This window comes from Lithobates pipiens, unplaced genomic scaffold (assembly GCF_037356315.1).
Source record: "Lithobates pipiens isolate NorthernLeopardFrog02 unplaced genomic scaffold, aLitPip1_a1.2 Scaffold_3, whole genome shotgun sequence".
Lineage (NCBI taxonomy): Eukaryota > Metazoa > Chordata > Amphibia > Anura > Ranidae > Lithobates > Lithobates pipiens.
This window is the reverse complement of record NW_027507790.1, coordinates 9,546,063-9,561,491: the sequence shown is the minus strand read 5'-3', so window position 1 is coordinate 9,561,491 and position 15,429 is coordinate 9,546,063. Positions and strand designations below refer to the sequence as shown.

General features: G+C 44.0%; 1 protein-coding gene across 2 annotated transcripts in view; it reads right to left on the bottom strand.

Annotated features, from left to right (window-relative positions):
* DTX1 (deltex E3 ubiquitin ligase 1) overlaps nt 1-15,429 on the bottom strand; it is a 128,167-nt gene that overhangs the window by 33,690 nt on the left and 79,048 nt on the right. For both annotated transcript variants that reach the window (XM_077461247.1, XM_077461249.1), the window contains exon 4: nt 755-816. In XM_077461247.1, coding sequence (XP_077317373.1) covers nt 755-816 — 62 coding nt within the window. The remainder of the gene's footprint in view (nt 1-754; nt 817-15,429) is intronic.

The window sequence follows — 15,429 nt, the reverse complement described above, 5'->3', positions numbered from 1 at the left end:
ATGTGAGCAGGGGCTGAAAGCGTACAGGTGTGAGGGGGCCTGAGAATGTACAGGTGTGAGGGGGGGGCTGAGAGCATATATCTTGCCCCTTTCACTCCAGTGTGAAAGCCAGAGGGCTTTCACACTGGAGCGTGCGCTAGCAGGATGGTGAAAAAAGTCCTCCTAGCCGCATCTTTGGATTCACCACTCCTAAACCGCTCCTACCCATTGAAATCAATGGCGCAGCGCGGCTATACCGCCGGCAAAGCGTTTGCGGGCGGTTTTTAACCCTTTTTCATCTGCTAGCGGGGGTTAAAACTGACCCGCTAGTGGCCGCATACCGCCACTAAACCGGCGCTAAAACGCTGACACCACTCCCGCCCCAGTGTAATAGTAGTGCTACATCTACACCAACATTACCTCATACTATATAATATTAGGCAGGAATCACATTTTAAGCTCACTGTCGCTTGTCAAGTTGGAATATCTAAATATCTTATTTGTAACTGTCATTCAACTGGACTAGTCCTCACTGAAACAAAGGGCCCTACACCATGGCTCACTGGACACAATATTTTGTCATCTACAGGGACACCGTTCTAGAGGGGCCTACCCAATGCTTCTTGTTGATACAATGGTTAATCTGATGATTTAAGGAAATGATCTAACATTTTTTTAGGCATGCTGCATCTAAATGCTCAATTTTTAAGTATATTTCTGCATTACGTCTATGTGTTTTCACGTCAAACCATTTATACAGCAATACTCTACTGACCTGCCAGAGCTGGATGCACAGGGCCTGTTCCATTTAGATTCTTCACGGGCAGAGCTGGCACCCTGATAATAAAACAGACAGCGAGTGTAAGTGAGCAGCATACAGATATCACCATTGCACCATGTCTGTGAAAAATTGTATATGCCTGTTTCTATGTCTTCAGATTGACTTTGAATGCTAATCCATCCATCGGCATCAGTTTCTCACATGATATACCATTTCATTTCATAATCTTATGATATAATACATGCACAAAGAGAGACTGTAAACAAGTGTTTATAACAATTGACTGTGCTGTTACAAATTTGATGTGTTTTCCCATTGCTTAATAATGGATATATATATATATATATATATATATATATGTAGATCTATATCTATCTATCTATCTATCTATCTATATATATATATATATATATATATATATATATATATATATATATATTTATATTTATTTCTACCCTAAAATGAAGAAGAATTACAATTATTTTCTCTTTTTTGACAGGTAAATATTCAATATTGTATATAAATGTTTTGTGTCTCCCTTTTCACCCAGCAGGTGGAGTTATAGTCTCCTTTATATGTTTGCTGGAATAGGCTATCAAAACAAAAAAGCGATTTGTTTACAGAGCTCAATTTAAAACACCTTAGAGTTGGGGAAGTTCCCCTCCACCACCTCCTGCTGCGTACAGATGGCTCTGTTTTGAAGTGTCAATCAGAGAGAGAAAGCCTGTAGGAAAACAGATTCTGCTGTGCACTTGTTTCAGAAAAACTATAATACTTTCTAAACCTTTTGTCCCGAGTGAACATTTATTATTAAAAATAGTACAAAAATGAATCTAAAACATCAGTTTAAAAAAGTTTTCCAAAATTGTTCCCATTGTTTCTCTTTAAAGCAAATATATCATGATAGAAAAATGGGAGCTGCCATTGCTGTTTTGTTTTATTTTGTTTTGAAAGCTGCTTTATCCTAGTTTTCATGCTCATCGTGTGGCTTCTCTAATTGGTGAGTCATTGAACTGATATATGCAAGTCAGGACTTCTGACCGTGTAGTCGTTTCAGACCAGTGACGTGTAACCCCTGACACTGGAGACCAGGCAAATTATGGAGTTTATTGTATATTATGAAAAGACCCATCACAACATAAAACTCTCATAGTTTCCAGTCCAGTGGGATATTTCACATAACCTGAACACATTTCTCATTTACAGAAACCTAACATAACAAAAGTAAACTGTACATAAGCGGTGGGGTGGCCACTTACCTTCCATGCAATGTTATCTTCATGCTGATTAGACTAAGAGCGGGTATGGACCGATGAGGCTTTCCAGCAGATCTCTGCGTTGGAAATCTGAGCTATATACGTATATATTTATACCTATGTGTGACCACTCAGCCCTCCCAGGTGTGACATCACACAATGCGTAAAGCCAGCTTCCCGACAAAGACACCACCTGCTCACCCCATTGATAAACAAGGATTATGAGAGATTAAGGGCTAAACTCTGTATGCCAGACACGTAAGGGATACACACAGCTATTTATATACACAAGTTTATGGACAAATGATAAGAGTTACTTCTTGGGTCATAAGTCAGGAAATTTTCAGTATATTTCTGGTATCATTGCACACAGTTCTGCCTACTAAATTACTCTGACTACTGGACCTCAGGGGACTGCAATGGAGAAATGTAGCTTCTGAAATTGCCCTCTAAAATGTAATCTTCTACTTCAAAAGAGTCAATTTGTGCTATACAGTTCACTGGCAATGCCATTAGTGGATTTTTAGCAAAATACAGAAATCCACAGCAACTAGAAATCACCCTACATTAGAGTACAATAACCAAGTGAAAGCTCAAATCATACTATGGATAACTGAATGCAACTGTATATACCATAACTTTAGATTAAAGCCTATTTTTATTGTAATACTGTATGTTTTATTGTACTGCTTTGGGCATTGTTGCTGTAATTTACACTTCACATAAATAGCAAAAAGCTCAAATTCAGCATCCCATGGTTGCCAATCAGAGTTCATTTTACTCTAGTTTCATAAAACTCGGGTTACTGAATTTTGTGGATTATTTTAGCTGTTTGTATTGTTTTGCCAAGTAAACACAATTTTGAGAGTCCTAACATAATCTAAGCCCTTGTACACACGGTCGGAGATTCCGACGGAATATGTCCGATTGGACCGTTTTGTTGGATATTCCGACTGTGTGTGGTCTACATCGCACTGTTTCCGTTGGAGTATCCGACCGACCAAGTTTTCCAACTTGTTGGTAACATTTTCAGACAAAATGCTCCGATCTGACATACTCTGATCATGTGTAGAGAATTCCGATCGGACAAAGTGCCACGCATGCTCAGATCAAATTCCTACACCAAAGCTATTGGCTACTAGCCTGAACGTAGTCCCGTCATAACGAAATAACGTCACCACGTCGGATTTTTCGACAACTTTGTCCAACCGTGTGTATGCAACAGTTTCGGACAAAATCCGTCGGACAAAATCCGACGGATTTGGTTGTCGGAATCTCCGACCGTGTGTACAAGGGCTTAGTGTAGTAGATTTTATTAAATATGTTTAGTAGTATTTTAGGGGAGAGAAGTAACAAAATATGTGGACCACCAATGTAATGGTTCCTTCTCCATCCTGTGTATGTAAGGGTTCCTTCCTTCTCATCACCTAAGTAAGGGTGTACTATATGGGCCTGACTATTTATGGGAGGGGAACCTACTATTTTTCACTGCCTTTATATTTTTATTGAATATTATATCTAAAACTGTTTACTGTCTTCCTACTAATGTACATGGTGCTGTAGCTATGCTAGTTTTGAGCAGGGGTCCCCTGACACCTGACAATTATTTCAAGGGTTCCTATCCATGCCTGCTCCCTCCTTCCTCTCTTCCAATGGGATATAGCGCTGCATTTAGATGTGCACAAAACTATATGCTGTGTATATCTAAACACAACAATTTTTTTTACCCATGTGAATGAACCCTAAAGAGGAAAAGAGCTATAAAAAAAAAAAAGAGCAGAGGAGCCCAACAAATTAAAACTTTAATCAAATATGTCAACATGGGACATTGGGGAAGAGGGTAAATGTGCGTAGAATAGGGGCTAGGAAAAGGAAACAAGGAAACAAGGGTCCTCAGTAGGGAAGGGTGGAGGGCATGAAGTAAATGGGGAGGGGAGCATTGTTGGTCGGCTTCATTGCAGGGCACCTGGGAAGGGCCAGTTACAAAAAAAACATTATGTATAGCACAGCCCACTGGGTGGTTGTGGCCATCTTGTAAATCAGGTTGGTTAAAAATGTGAAACTCTGTAATGTTTTTAAAATCAAAGTGTAGCACTACCCCTGTAGGAGTCGCTGATGTCCTGGGCCCCCACTATTGCACAGCCAGTCACATAGCATTTTCCTTCATTCACCCCAATTCAGAAAACATTTTCCTTCATTCACTCCAACTCAGAAAACAGTCCTTGGCTTGTTTTTGTTGTTTTTACTAGGGTATGATAACATGGGTAGTGTTGGGGAATTATAGGATGCCCAACTTGAAAATGTTTAAACGCAAAACAGGGACAACTTCCTCACTATTTACAAAAGTCGATTGTGTAAATCTCTGTGCATATACCCCTAAAGTGAAAAAATTATTTTATATTCCAATTTTTTTACATGAAATAAATTTGTCAAAAAGTATATATTCTAAGACACTCTATATAATGTCCATATAGTTGTGAACCAAAATATTATAAATTGTCCATATGGTACATAACACCGGTGAAGAAAAACTTCATGTAAGAGCTGGATTAGGAGTGCACAAATTAGAAATCTTCTCCAGAAATATAATGTGCTTTTCCCATCACCGAATAAATGAATTGGCTCCTTACCAGATCCAAGCGACCCCCCGTTACAGAGGGTCACCACAGGCAAAAACAATCAAAGGATGTCCGGGTAACGGTTCCCCCTCAGGCGATCCCGAATCCCTCACGCAATGGGGCTGTGGCTGTTGCTCCAAGTGTCACTCCCAATTCAACGTAGTATCACATAGGGAAAAACATAGGCTCCAGATAGTGTAAAACCAATGATTTTAATTTGGTTCACAACCATATGACGTTCGTTTGGGAACGAGGCTTGGTCCATAATTATAGGACGTTCGTTGGGAATATATATACACATATGACGTTCATGGATCGAGAGTGAGGCTTGGCCCATGGTCATTGACTTCTAACGCTTATGTGATATCTAAGATGGCCGCTGACCCAAAGCGAGGCTTGGTTATGTTGTTGGTTATAAAAGGGGTGACGTCGCACGCCGCCCGTGCCCCTGGACGACGTAAATTATTACGAAACGCGTAGGGCGGTGCGAACGTGTCGACGTCACCCCAGTCGTGTTCGTTCTTTTCAGACCAGGAAGGACGGGTTGGTCTCTGCGTTGGCGTGTGTCCGGCCGGTGCACGCCTCTGTTTTGAACCTGTTTTTAAAGTCTTTTATGTAAGTGTATACGTTCGTTTTTGGCAAATTAAAATCATTGGTTTTACACTATCTGGAGCCTATGTTTTTCCCTATGTGATACTACGTTGAATTGGGAGTGACACTTGGAGCAACAGCCACAGCCCCATTGCGTGAGGGATTCGGGATCGCCTGAGGGGGAACCGTTACCCGGACATCCTTTGATTGTTTTTGCCTGTGGTGACCCTCTGTAACGGGGGGTCGCTTGGATCTGGTAAGGAGCCAATTCATTTATTCGGTGATGGGAAAAGCACATTATATTTCTGGAGAAGATTTCTAATTTGTGCACTCCTAATCCAGCTCTTACATGAAGTTTTTCTTCACCGGTGTTATGTACCATATGGACAATTTATAATATTTTGGTTCACAACTATATGGACATTATATAGAGTGTCTCAGAATATATACTTTTTGACAAATTTATTTCATGTAAAAAAATTGGAATACAAAATAATTTTTTCACTTTAGGGGTATATGCACAGAGATTTACACAATCTGTATTGCGTTTGGGTAATTCACATTATTGACACGTATTTGTGTCCCATTTTTGTATTTAATTTCATTTATTTGTACATATAATAGTATGCATTATATTTTTGAGGTGGTCTTAGAGACAATAAGACACTAAGACTCATATCGTGGGTTTGGCACATACACATACCCCATTCACTTTGGGCATTTGAGGTTAGCGCAGTTCTCTTTTTTTCTCTTTTTGTTTAGTGTATTTTTGGTGTACATTTGAATTGCTGCTTCCGACCAATATCATTCTTATTCCGTAGCGCAGTTTCTTCCTCTTTGCTTTTTTCTATTTACAAAAGTCCTCTTCTTCCTTCCACCTGCACAAACTTAATTTCCACTGCAAAGCACCTACTGTCCGCTGGGTTGGAACTAGCAGTTTTATTGCTAGTTCAGCAAAGGCCCATTACAGACAGGAACTCTCAGTCCCTTAACAAAAGTAGCATAATTAAGTGAACAGGATAACATCTCTCCTTCTGCTTCCCTGTGGTTACTGATGCCAGCTCCATTTGCTTGCAGAGATGCTAGCCCGCTTGGAGGCCACCAGCCACACCCGGCTGATCTTCTTCCAACACCTGACTGACTTTCTGCCCCAGTCCTGCCCACCTGGCACACACATGGTGACCTCCCAGTGCAAGGTTAGATAAGGACTTAGCACTAGCACTTAGCACTCCATGTATGAAGTCATCAGCTGGCAAGATTTCTTGCAAGATCCACAGGTATTTTGTTTGCCTTCATTAAACTTTGGATTGTATATTGAACAGACCAAAAGGGAGTATGTTAGAATTGTTATTTGTTAAGGGTTACACACCCTTTCAGTGAATACTGTCAGACCTATTAGGCTGGCCATACATTATACAATTTTCTTATTCAATTTCCTTTAGATTTACCTTCAATTATGTAGTGCAAGGGCCTGACTGATTGCATACAAATTGAAAGTGTTTAGGGTTGACCTCATTATATGGTTTTGGTAAATCTAACAGAAAATTGTACAAGAAAATTGTATAATGTATGGCCAGCCTTAGTTGGGGAACATATAACCGGGGTCAGAAACACCGACCAAACACTTCTCATCTGCAGCCAATCTGGACTCAAAGAATTTTATATGTAAAATGCAGTGTGTCCCAGATTCTTCCAAGGATCATGTTACCTATTCAATCTTGTCATTATACTTATTTCACCTACTGATATTTCTTAAATAAAATGGCAATCTAAAATTCTGTGTTCTACCCAATGCAATCCTTTTACATGCTCCTGTTTAAAAGATCTCTGATCTGACCACATGGCCTGAATAAGGTTCTAACACTGACATTTATATCAAGGCAAGACCTGCCCTTTTCAGTTTGACATTCAGATCAGCAATAAGTGGGCACATAAACATCCAGAATTGTGGTGCGCTCTGTGTGCAGCAGAGATGTGCACAGCTGTGTAAATGTGCTATGCGCCACAAGTTTTATGTAATCCCCATTGTGTGAAACTATACAAGTGAATCAAACAATAAATGGCAGATGAATTTTATAAAAAATTCAGTTTCTATAATGAAAACAATATTCTATTTTCGATTAAGGGAAAAAAAAAAGAGTAAAAAGAAGGGTCTAATGTAAATGATCTGTAAAATAAGCCATCAGTCACAAATCAGGGTTACTACAGTCAGCTTTATCAGTCTGTACATGGCCTCTGTTGGCAAAGATAGATTGGTATCCAGAATCCTGGAAGAGTTGTCAAACCTCTCCTGAAATATCACTGGATGGGATATTTTAGATTTAATCAGCCTAAATTTTGTCTTCCATGGTTCCCACTTTCTCCCTTATCAACATGCAAAATACATTTTTAAATAAAAGCTTTCAGTTTACATTGCAAATCTTACTTTAGGTCCAAAGATGCCATAAATGGGTCCCTGTGCTTCACTATGCAATGGTGGCTTTTGGGAGGAGCACACCAGTGGTGAAAGTAGACATTCTTTCACCTGGGGTAAAGTTTAACGACCCTCCTACCTCCACATGAGAGAGAAGTTCTCCATCCACACACCCCCAGCCCAGAGAGAGACGTTCTAGTGTAATATATATATACATATATAATATAACAGAAAATTGTTACCAATACTTACTGTAATTTTCCTTTCCTAGCCTGCCCTCACGTCAGCACACAATGGGTTAACCCCTTCCTCCAGTCTCTCAGTACCACCTTCTCTTAGCTGATAAAAGGAAGCCCCTCCTCCCCTGCCCTTGTTCCATTACTAGCGGACGACAGGCTTGTAGGGAGGGGAAAAAGATTGTGCTGACGTGAGGGCAGTCCAGGAAAGGAAAATTACAGTAAGTATTGGTAACAATTTTCAGTTTTCCTGGCCAGCCTCACGTCAGCACACAATGGGATTTGATTTAGCTGATATAGGGTGGGATAACAAAAAGAGTTGAAAAGCAACTGGTAATACTGCTTTAGTGAATATTTTATTTTGCTTGGAAGGGTGCTGACACCACTGCGTTTCCAAAATTTGATGCACTAGCCACTGTGACATCTAAACTGTAATGTCTTGCGAAGGTTTCGCAGGAGCTCCAACTAGCGGTCCTGCATATGTCTTCAACCGATTTGAATTATTTTAGCAGAAGCTGCCCATGAGGCTGCCACCCCTCTTGTAGAATGAGCTCTAATAACTTGTGGAGGCGTCAGCCCGTTTCTCATATGTGAGGCTTATCCCCTTGGTGATCCAGGTAGCTATGGTTCTAGCTGATGCCGCTTCTCCTCTTCTAGGTCCTGATGGCAGGACGAACAAGGTATCCGTTTTGCGCATCTGTAGAGAGCAGTTTAAGTAGGTTGAAAATAAGTTGACCATGTCCAATGGTCTGAGATCTAGTTCCTCCGCTTCTCTCGGCGGTTGGGTGAAGCTGGGTAAGACCCCATCCCAATTTACATGGAACTTGGAAACCACCTTAGGGGTTAAGGCTGGCGAGGGCCTTACGATCACTTTGTCTGGGAGAATGATGCAAAAGGAATCTTTGCAAGATAGAGCTGCCAGCTCTGAAAATCTCCTTGCTGACATTATGGCTGTGAGGAAAATCAGCTTGACTGTCAGGAACCAGAATGGGCATGTCTCTGCAGGCACGAATGGATGTTGGAGCAAAGCTTTTAGCACTGTGCCCAAGTCCCAAGCTGGGAACAGGGACTTCCTTGGTGGTCTTATTCTTATGGCCGCTCTAAGAAATTGCTTTATTAGTGGCTTGTCTGCCCATATGTGGCCTGTGAAGCAAGACAAGGCTGACACCTGCACCTTTATGGTGTTGTATGCTAAGCCCATACTTAAAGCTGACTGTAAAAACTCCAGCACCTGCACAATGTTTGCGGACAATGGGGAGAAATTTTGTTGTAAAGCGAATTCTGTAAATTTTCTCCAAATCCTGGTGTATGTGGCATTAGTTGTGGCCCTTCTTGACTTCAATAGTGTCGAGAGTACCTCCTCTGAGATGCCCTGAGACTGCAGTCTGGCTGATTCAACAGCCATGCTGTCAGTTGCAATCTGCCTGGGTTGGGGTGACACCATTGGTCCTGCTGTAGAAGGTCCCTCTATTGGTGGAACTGCCCCCATCTGCAGGAGCAGTGGGAACCATGGCCTTTGTGGCCAGAAGGGTAGGATTGCAATTGCATGGACGTTCTCTCTCACAATTTTTAATAGGGTTTTCATTATCAGTGGTACCGGTGGGAAAACCTAGACATGGGGAAATTTCCATGGGATTGAGAAGGCATCTTGAGCTAGCGCTTCGTTGCAGTGGAATCTTGACACAAACTGGGGGTACCTGTGCATTCTCTGGGGTCGCCATCAGATCTACCGAGGGTGTACCCCACCTGTAAAAGATTGTTTTCAGATAGTCCTTACTGAGTGCCCACTCGTTTTTGTTGGGAAAATCCAGACTCAGATGGTCTGCTATGTAATTTTGACTGCCCGAAATGTAGGCTGCCGTCAAGGCTTCCATAAGTGCCTTGGCCCAGGTGAATATCTCGGTTGCCAACTGAAGCAGCGGCAGGCTCTTGGTTCCTTCCTGATTGGTTATATAAGCGACTGCCATCTGGTTGTCCAACATAAGCTTGACCCGAGCTCCCTGAATCAAATTCTCGAATGCCAGTGGGGCTAAGTATCTTGCTTGTAACTCCAAAAGGTTGGAGTGTCTGGTCTCCATCCTGCTCCATTTGCCTTGAACCCATCTGCTGAGGCAGTGAGCATCCCAGCCCCGGAGACTGACATCCGAGGTTATTTGGATCCAATCTCCAGGGCCGAGAGGCATGCCCCGTGACAGAGTTTCTGGCATTATCCACCACGACAAGCCCTGGCGGATCCGTCTTGGTATGAATATTTTTTGGTAGAGTGATACTCCATCCCACTGGTTCAGAAATGACGTTTGGAATGCCCTTGTATGAAATCTTGCCCAGGGAACAGCTGGGGTTGCTACGGTAAACATTCCAAGAAGCGTCATACAGTCCCTCGCCGACAGCGACGAGGACTCCATCACGTTTTTCACACAGGCTACTAGCTCAGCTATCTTGCAATGTGGTAGCAAGACCTGCCCTTTGCTTGTGTTGAAAACAAGCTCTAGGTACTCCATCTCTTGGGAGGTAATCAACTGGCTCTTCTGCTTGTTGATAATCCAGCAAATTCGGATAGAATTTTCAGCACCACTTCGCCTTGTGCTGTTAACTCTTCGATTGCACGGGCCACTACCAAGATGTCGTCTTGTATATTCTCGGCCTGGTCTATATGACCTGGCCTCCTCCGACCTTCTGAACTCTGATTGGCCTGACCAAGCGGTTTGCCGTCTCCTTTTGGGTCTCTATGGTAGCAGACCCGACTTCCCTCCAGTAGCTCGTTTAATAGCTTCTTCCGGGGTGTCCCCGAAAAGCATCTTGCCCTTGTATGGAATGTTACAAAGTGCATGTTTCGAGGTACTGTCTGCCACCCAATGGCGTAACCATAGGGCCCTTTTTGCCCTTACTGAAAACATCATAATTCTTGCAAGCAGTTTTACTAGGTCTATAGAGGCTTCTGCCAAAAAGGCGGCTGAGAGATAAAGTTCCTCCATTGCTGAAGTGATTCTGGCCGTCTCTACGTCAGACTTCAGGGCCGTCTCCACATTTGTGACCCAGCCCTTCAGCGCCCTGGAGATTGAAGTTAGGGCTATGGCCGGGCGACAAGCTGCTCCAGCAGTTAAATAGATCTTCTTTAGATCTATGTCTGTTCGTCTGTCCATTGGGTCTCTGAAGGTTGTAGAATTCTGTAATGGCAGGGGCACCTGCCTTGCTAGGCGCTGCAAGGCCACATCTACCCCTGGAGGTGACTCCCAAAAGACAGCATCTGGGGTGTTAAATGGGTATAATCTTAAAAAGCGATTTTGTACGTTCGCATTCCCTTCCGGCTTTCCCCATTCCTCATCGCATAATTTGCGGATCTCCGTCATGAACGGGAAGGTTGCCCCTTGCCTTTTCAAGTTAGGGAAATATCTTTTAATTTTTTCCAGAGGCTGGGTGTCTTGATCCCAGTCTATGGCCCCCTTCACTGCTACCATGTAAGGGTCTATGAGTGGGAAGTCAAACAAATATTCCAACGGTTCATCAGAGTCTGAAGAATCTCCTGAAGATATTTCAAGCCCTGGTGATGCGTCTTGCTTCTGCTTAGATGCGTTCTTGGCTCTAGGCTTAGTCCCGGAGGCACTGCGACCGCCTGCATACTCTCTGTCACTGCCTCCTGAATATAGTCTTTTGTCCTACGTGCCTCTGTTTCTCTATCTGTGGCTACATCTCTTATGCATTCTGCGCACGAGGGCTTTTCAGGGGCGGATGGCGCTGAACAAGCCCAGCAGAGGCCTTCGGTGGGACGGCCTCTTGTCGCACTTGGTTTTGCCGCCCTAACTGTCTGAGCATTTTTGCGGCTTGGACTGCCCATTGCTTGGGGTCTATGTCCTGTGCGTGACCCAGATGCATGCGGAGATTTTGAACGGTGGCGGGACTTTATCTTCCGCGACTGTCTTTTTTTAAGACTTCTGCTCCTATAAAGACAAAACACCTTATTTGGCTGGTGTTGCACTCTTTTGTTTTGTGGCCCCCGTAGATCCCTCCTACCTTTCCGACAATCTTCGTGCACTTTGGGGCTGTGGTGAGCTCATACTACAGCAACAAAAGACAGGATATAGAAATAAGAAAAAAGACGTTCCTATTCTATCGCTTTTTATTTTTTTTTTTTTTACTGGCTCTTTAAAGGAAAAAACTTAATAAACCTTAATACTGGATATGGAGTCACTCAGGGTGGCATCAGATTTGTAGGGTATCTGAAAAGCTGTAAACACATGGTGCAATGCATTTTGTGATCATGGCTCAGTAAACACTGACACAGCCCAGCCACCCCTCCCCCACTGTGAAGGAAAACTCACCAGTATACTTCTCTCACTAGCTGTGGAAAACAGCACTGGAGCTTCTGGCTCTCCAGGCTTATAGCCCCACAGCCCTGACCCCCTGTGCGGTCATCACCGACCGACAGAAAACACAGGGGAGATGGCCGGCGCAGCTCCTAGAAAGCAGGAAAGGAAAGCACAATACTACAGCAACACCACAGCCTAAAAATTGTAAGCTCTTTAAGCCTTAGTATGCCCGCATGGCTCCTGAGCGTCCAGTGTGATAAAAGGAACTACCTTTATTGTTCTGTAACGGAAATAACGTCATTTAAAGCTGCTTGCGGTTTTAATGTTATATCTGGTTCCTGCAATATGGTTGAAAATCAGAGAGAAAAATGGCATGGGTAGCCCACCCTGCCCATTACCAGCCCCTTTGGGTCTTGTACGCATATTAAGGGGAAACCCGTACCCATATTAAAAAAAGGAAATGCGTGTGGCCCCCAGGCCCCATATACTCAGAACGGCAGTATACAGGCGGTGCAAACAAGACAGGGACTGTGTAGGTTTGTTGTGTTAAGTTGAATCTGTTTGTAATTTTCAACTGGTACATTTTTAAAGTGTAGCTCCAGTCAAAAAAACTATTTTTAAGCTTTTTGGAAAACATAGGGAAGGGTTATCACCCCTGTATAATTTGTTTTGTCGTACATCTTTTTTCATCTCACTTGCTGTTGTCTCCTTCCGTTTGCAAGTAGGAGATGTTTGTAAGTTGGATGTTTGAAAGTAGGGGCCTGCCTTATATGCTCTGCAGAAATGGCGGAACAAGGTGTTGGTTTTGCCACAACATTGTAAGCCCTCAAAGTGACTCTTGGTGGGCGCTGGAGCACCCTGCTGTGAACGATTATATCAAGAATTGTAATTACATGCCATTGTTGAACAGTGGTAGAAAAATTGACCTTTGGTGGTTGTGGTGCTGGTGTCACAACACTATAAGTCCTCACAGTTACTCTGGGTGGGCACAGGAATGGGTCCTCCTGTGAAATATTATATCAAGAATTGTAATTACATGTCCCTGTTAAACAGGGGCAGAAAAATTGGGCCTTAGGCACTGGTGCTGGTGCCACCACACTGCAACCTCTCCCATATACTCTAGTTTTATTGCAGGAATTAGCCCTGCTGCAAAGCATTGCATCAAAAATTGTAATTAAACGCCCCTGTTAAACAGGGGCAGAAAAATTGGGCCTTAGGCACTGGTGCTGGTGCCACCACACTGCAACCTCTCCCATATACTCTATTCTTATTGCAGGAATTAGCCCTGCTGCAAAGCATTGCATCAAAAATTTTAATTAAACGCCCCTGTTAAACAGGGGCAGAAAAATTGGGCCTTAGGCACTGGTGCTGGTGCCACCACACTGCAACCTCTCCCATATACTCTAGTTTTATTGCAGGAATTAGCCCTGCTGCAAAGCATTGCATCAAAAATTGTAATTAAACGCCCCTGTTAAACAGGGGCAGAAAAATTGGGCCTTAGGCACTGGTGCTGGTGCCACCACACTGCAACCTCTCCCATATACTCTATTTTTATTGCAGGAATTAGCCCTGCTGCAAAGCATTGCATCAAAAATTGTAATTAAATGCCCCTGTTAAACAGGGGCAGAAAAATTGGGCTGATGGCATCACTCAGAACCAGAAATGTTCTTCCAACATATCAGCGGAGGAGGAAGAGGATAGACAATCAACATAACAGGACAGTCACTCAGCATCAGCATAGGCAGTCTTGAAGGGATGTGATATTTCAAAAAAAATTATTCGGTTACATCAGCTTCAGGTGCTTGGTAGCTGTGGGTGATCCAAGACTGATTCATCCTGATGAAGGTCAGTCGATCAACTGATTCGGTGGACAGGCGCACCCTGTGATCGGTAAGCATTATATAAGCAGCACTGAAGGTGCGTTCCGAAAGAACGCTGGATGCAGGACAGGCCAGTAGCTCAATTGCATACTGTGCAAGCTCTGGCCAGTGATCCATCCTCAAGACCCAGTAAGCCAGAGGATTTTTGGTGGGAAAGGTGTCCAAGTCTGACCTTGCCCCTAGGTATTCTTGCACTATGTAAATCAGACGCTGGCGATGGTTGCTGGAACCGATCATACCTTGGGGCTGCAGACTAAAAAATTGTCTGAAAGCATCAGTCAGACGGCCACCTTCTCCACCGCTCCTTCTGACCGATGCCTCAGCAACACGTTGTCCAGGACCAGGAGTTTGTAACCTCCCAGTCTCTGGGAACGCGTTGCACAGACCTTTCTGCAATGCCTCCCGGAGATGTCTCATCCTCTGCTCCCTCTGCGATGGCAAGATAAGGTCGGCAACCTTACCCTTGTACCGTGGATCAAGGAGAGTGGCCAGCCAGTAATGGTCCCTCTCCTTGATCCGAAGAATACGAGGATCCTTTCCGCAGGCTTTGCAGGATCAGGGAGGCCATGCAGCGTAGGTTAGCTGAGGCATTCGGTCCGGAGTCCTCTGGGTCACTAAGGACAACATGATCCGCAGCTACCTCCTCCCAGCCACGTACAAGTCCATGTGTTTCTTGGGACTGTAAATCATCCCTACAAGACTGCTGCTGCTGCTGCTGATGCTGAGTGCCAGCCTCCACCTCCATGCTGACACAATCATCCTCCTCCTCCTCTTCCTCCTCCTCATCCTCTTCCTGTGTGATGGGTGGCACAGCAGGAACACTGTCTGGATAAAGGGGGCCTTGAGAGGCAAGGAAGTCCTCCTCTTCCTGCCTCTGTTCTGCCTCAAGTGCCCTGTCCATTATTCCACGCAGCGTATGCTCCAAGAGGTGGACAAGAGGTACAGTGTCACTGATGCATGCACTGTCACTGCTCACCATCCTTGTGGCCTCCTCAAATGGTGACAGGACAGTGCATGCATCCCTGATCATGCCCCACTGGCGTGGTGAGAAAAAACCGAGCTCCCCTGACCCTGTCCTGGTGCCGTAGTCGCACAGGTACTCATTGATGGCCCTCTGCTGCGTGTGCAGCCGCTGCAGCATGGCCAACGTTGAGTTCCACCTGGTGGGCATGTCACATATAAGGCGGTTCTTGGGCAGGTTCAACTCCTTTTGGAGCTCAGCCAGCCGAGCACAGGCATTAAATGATCAGCGGAAATGCACAGAGACTTTCCTGGCCTGCTTCAGGACATCCTGTAAGCCGGGGTACCTGCCCAAGAACCGCTGCACCACCAGGTTAAGGACGTGAGCTACACAGGGCACATGGGTCA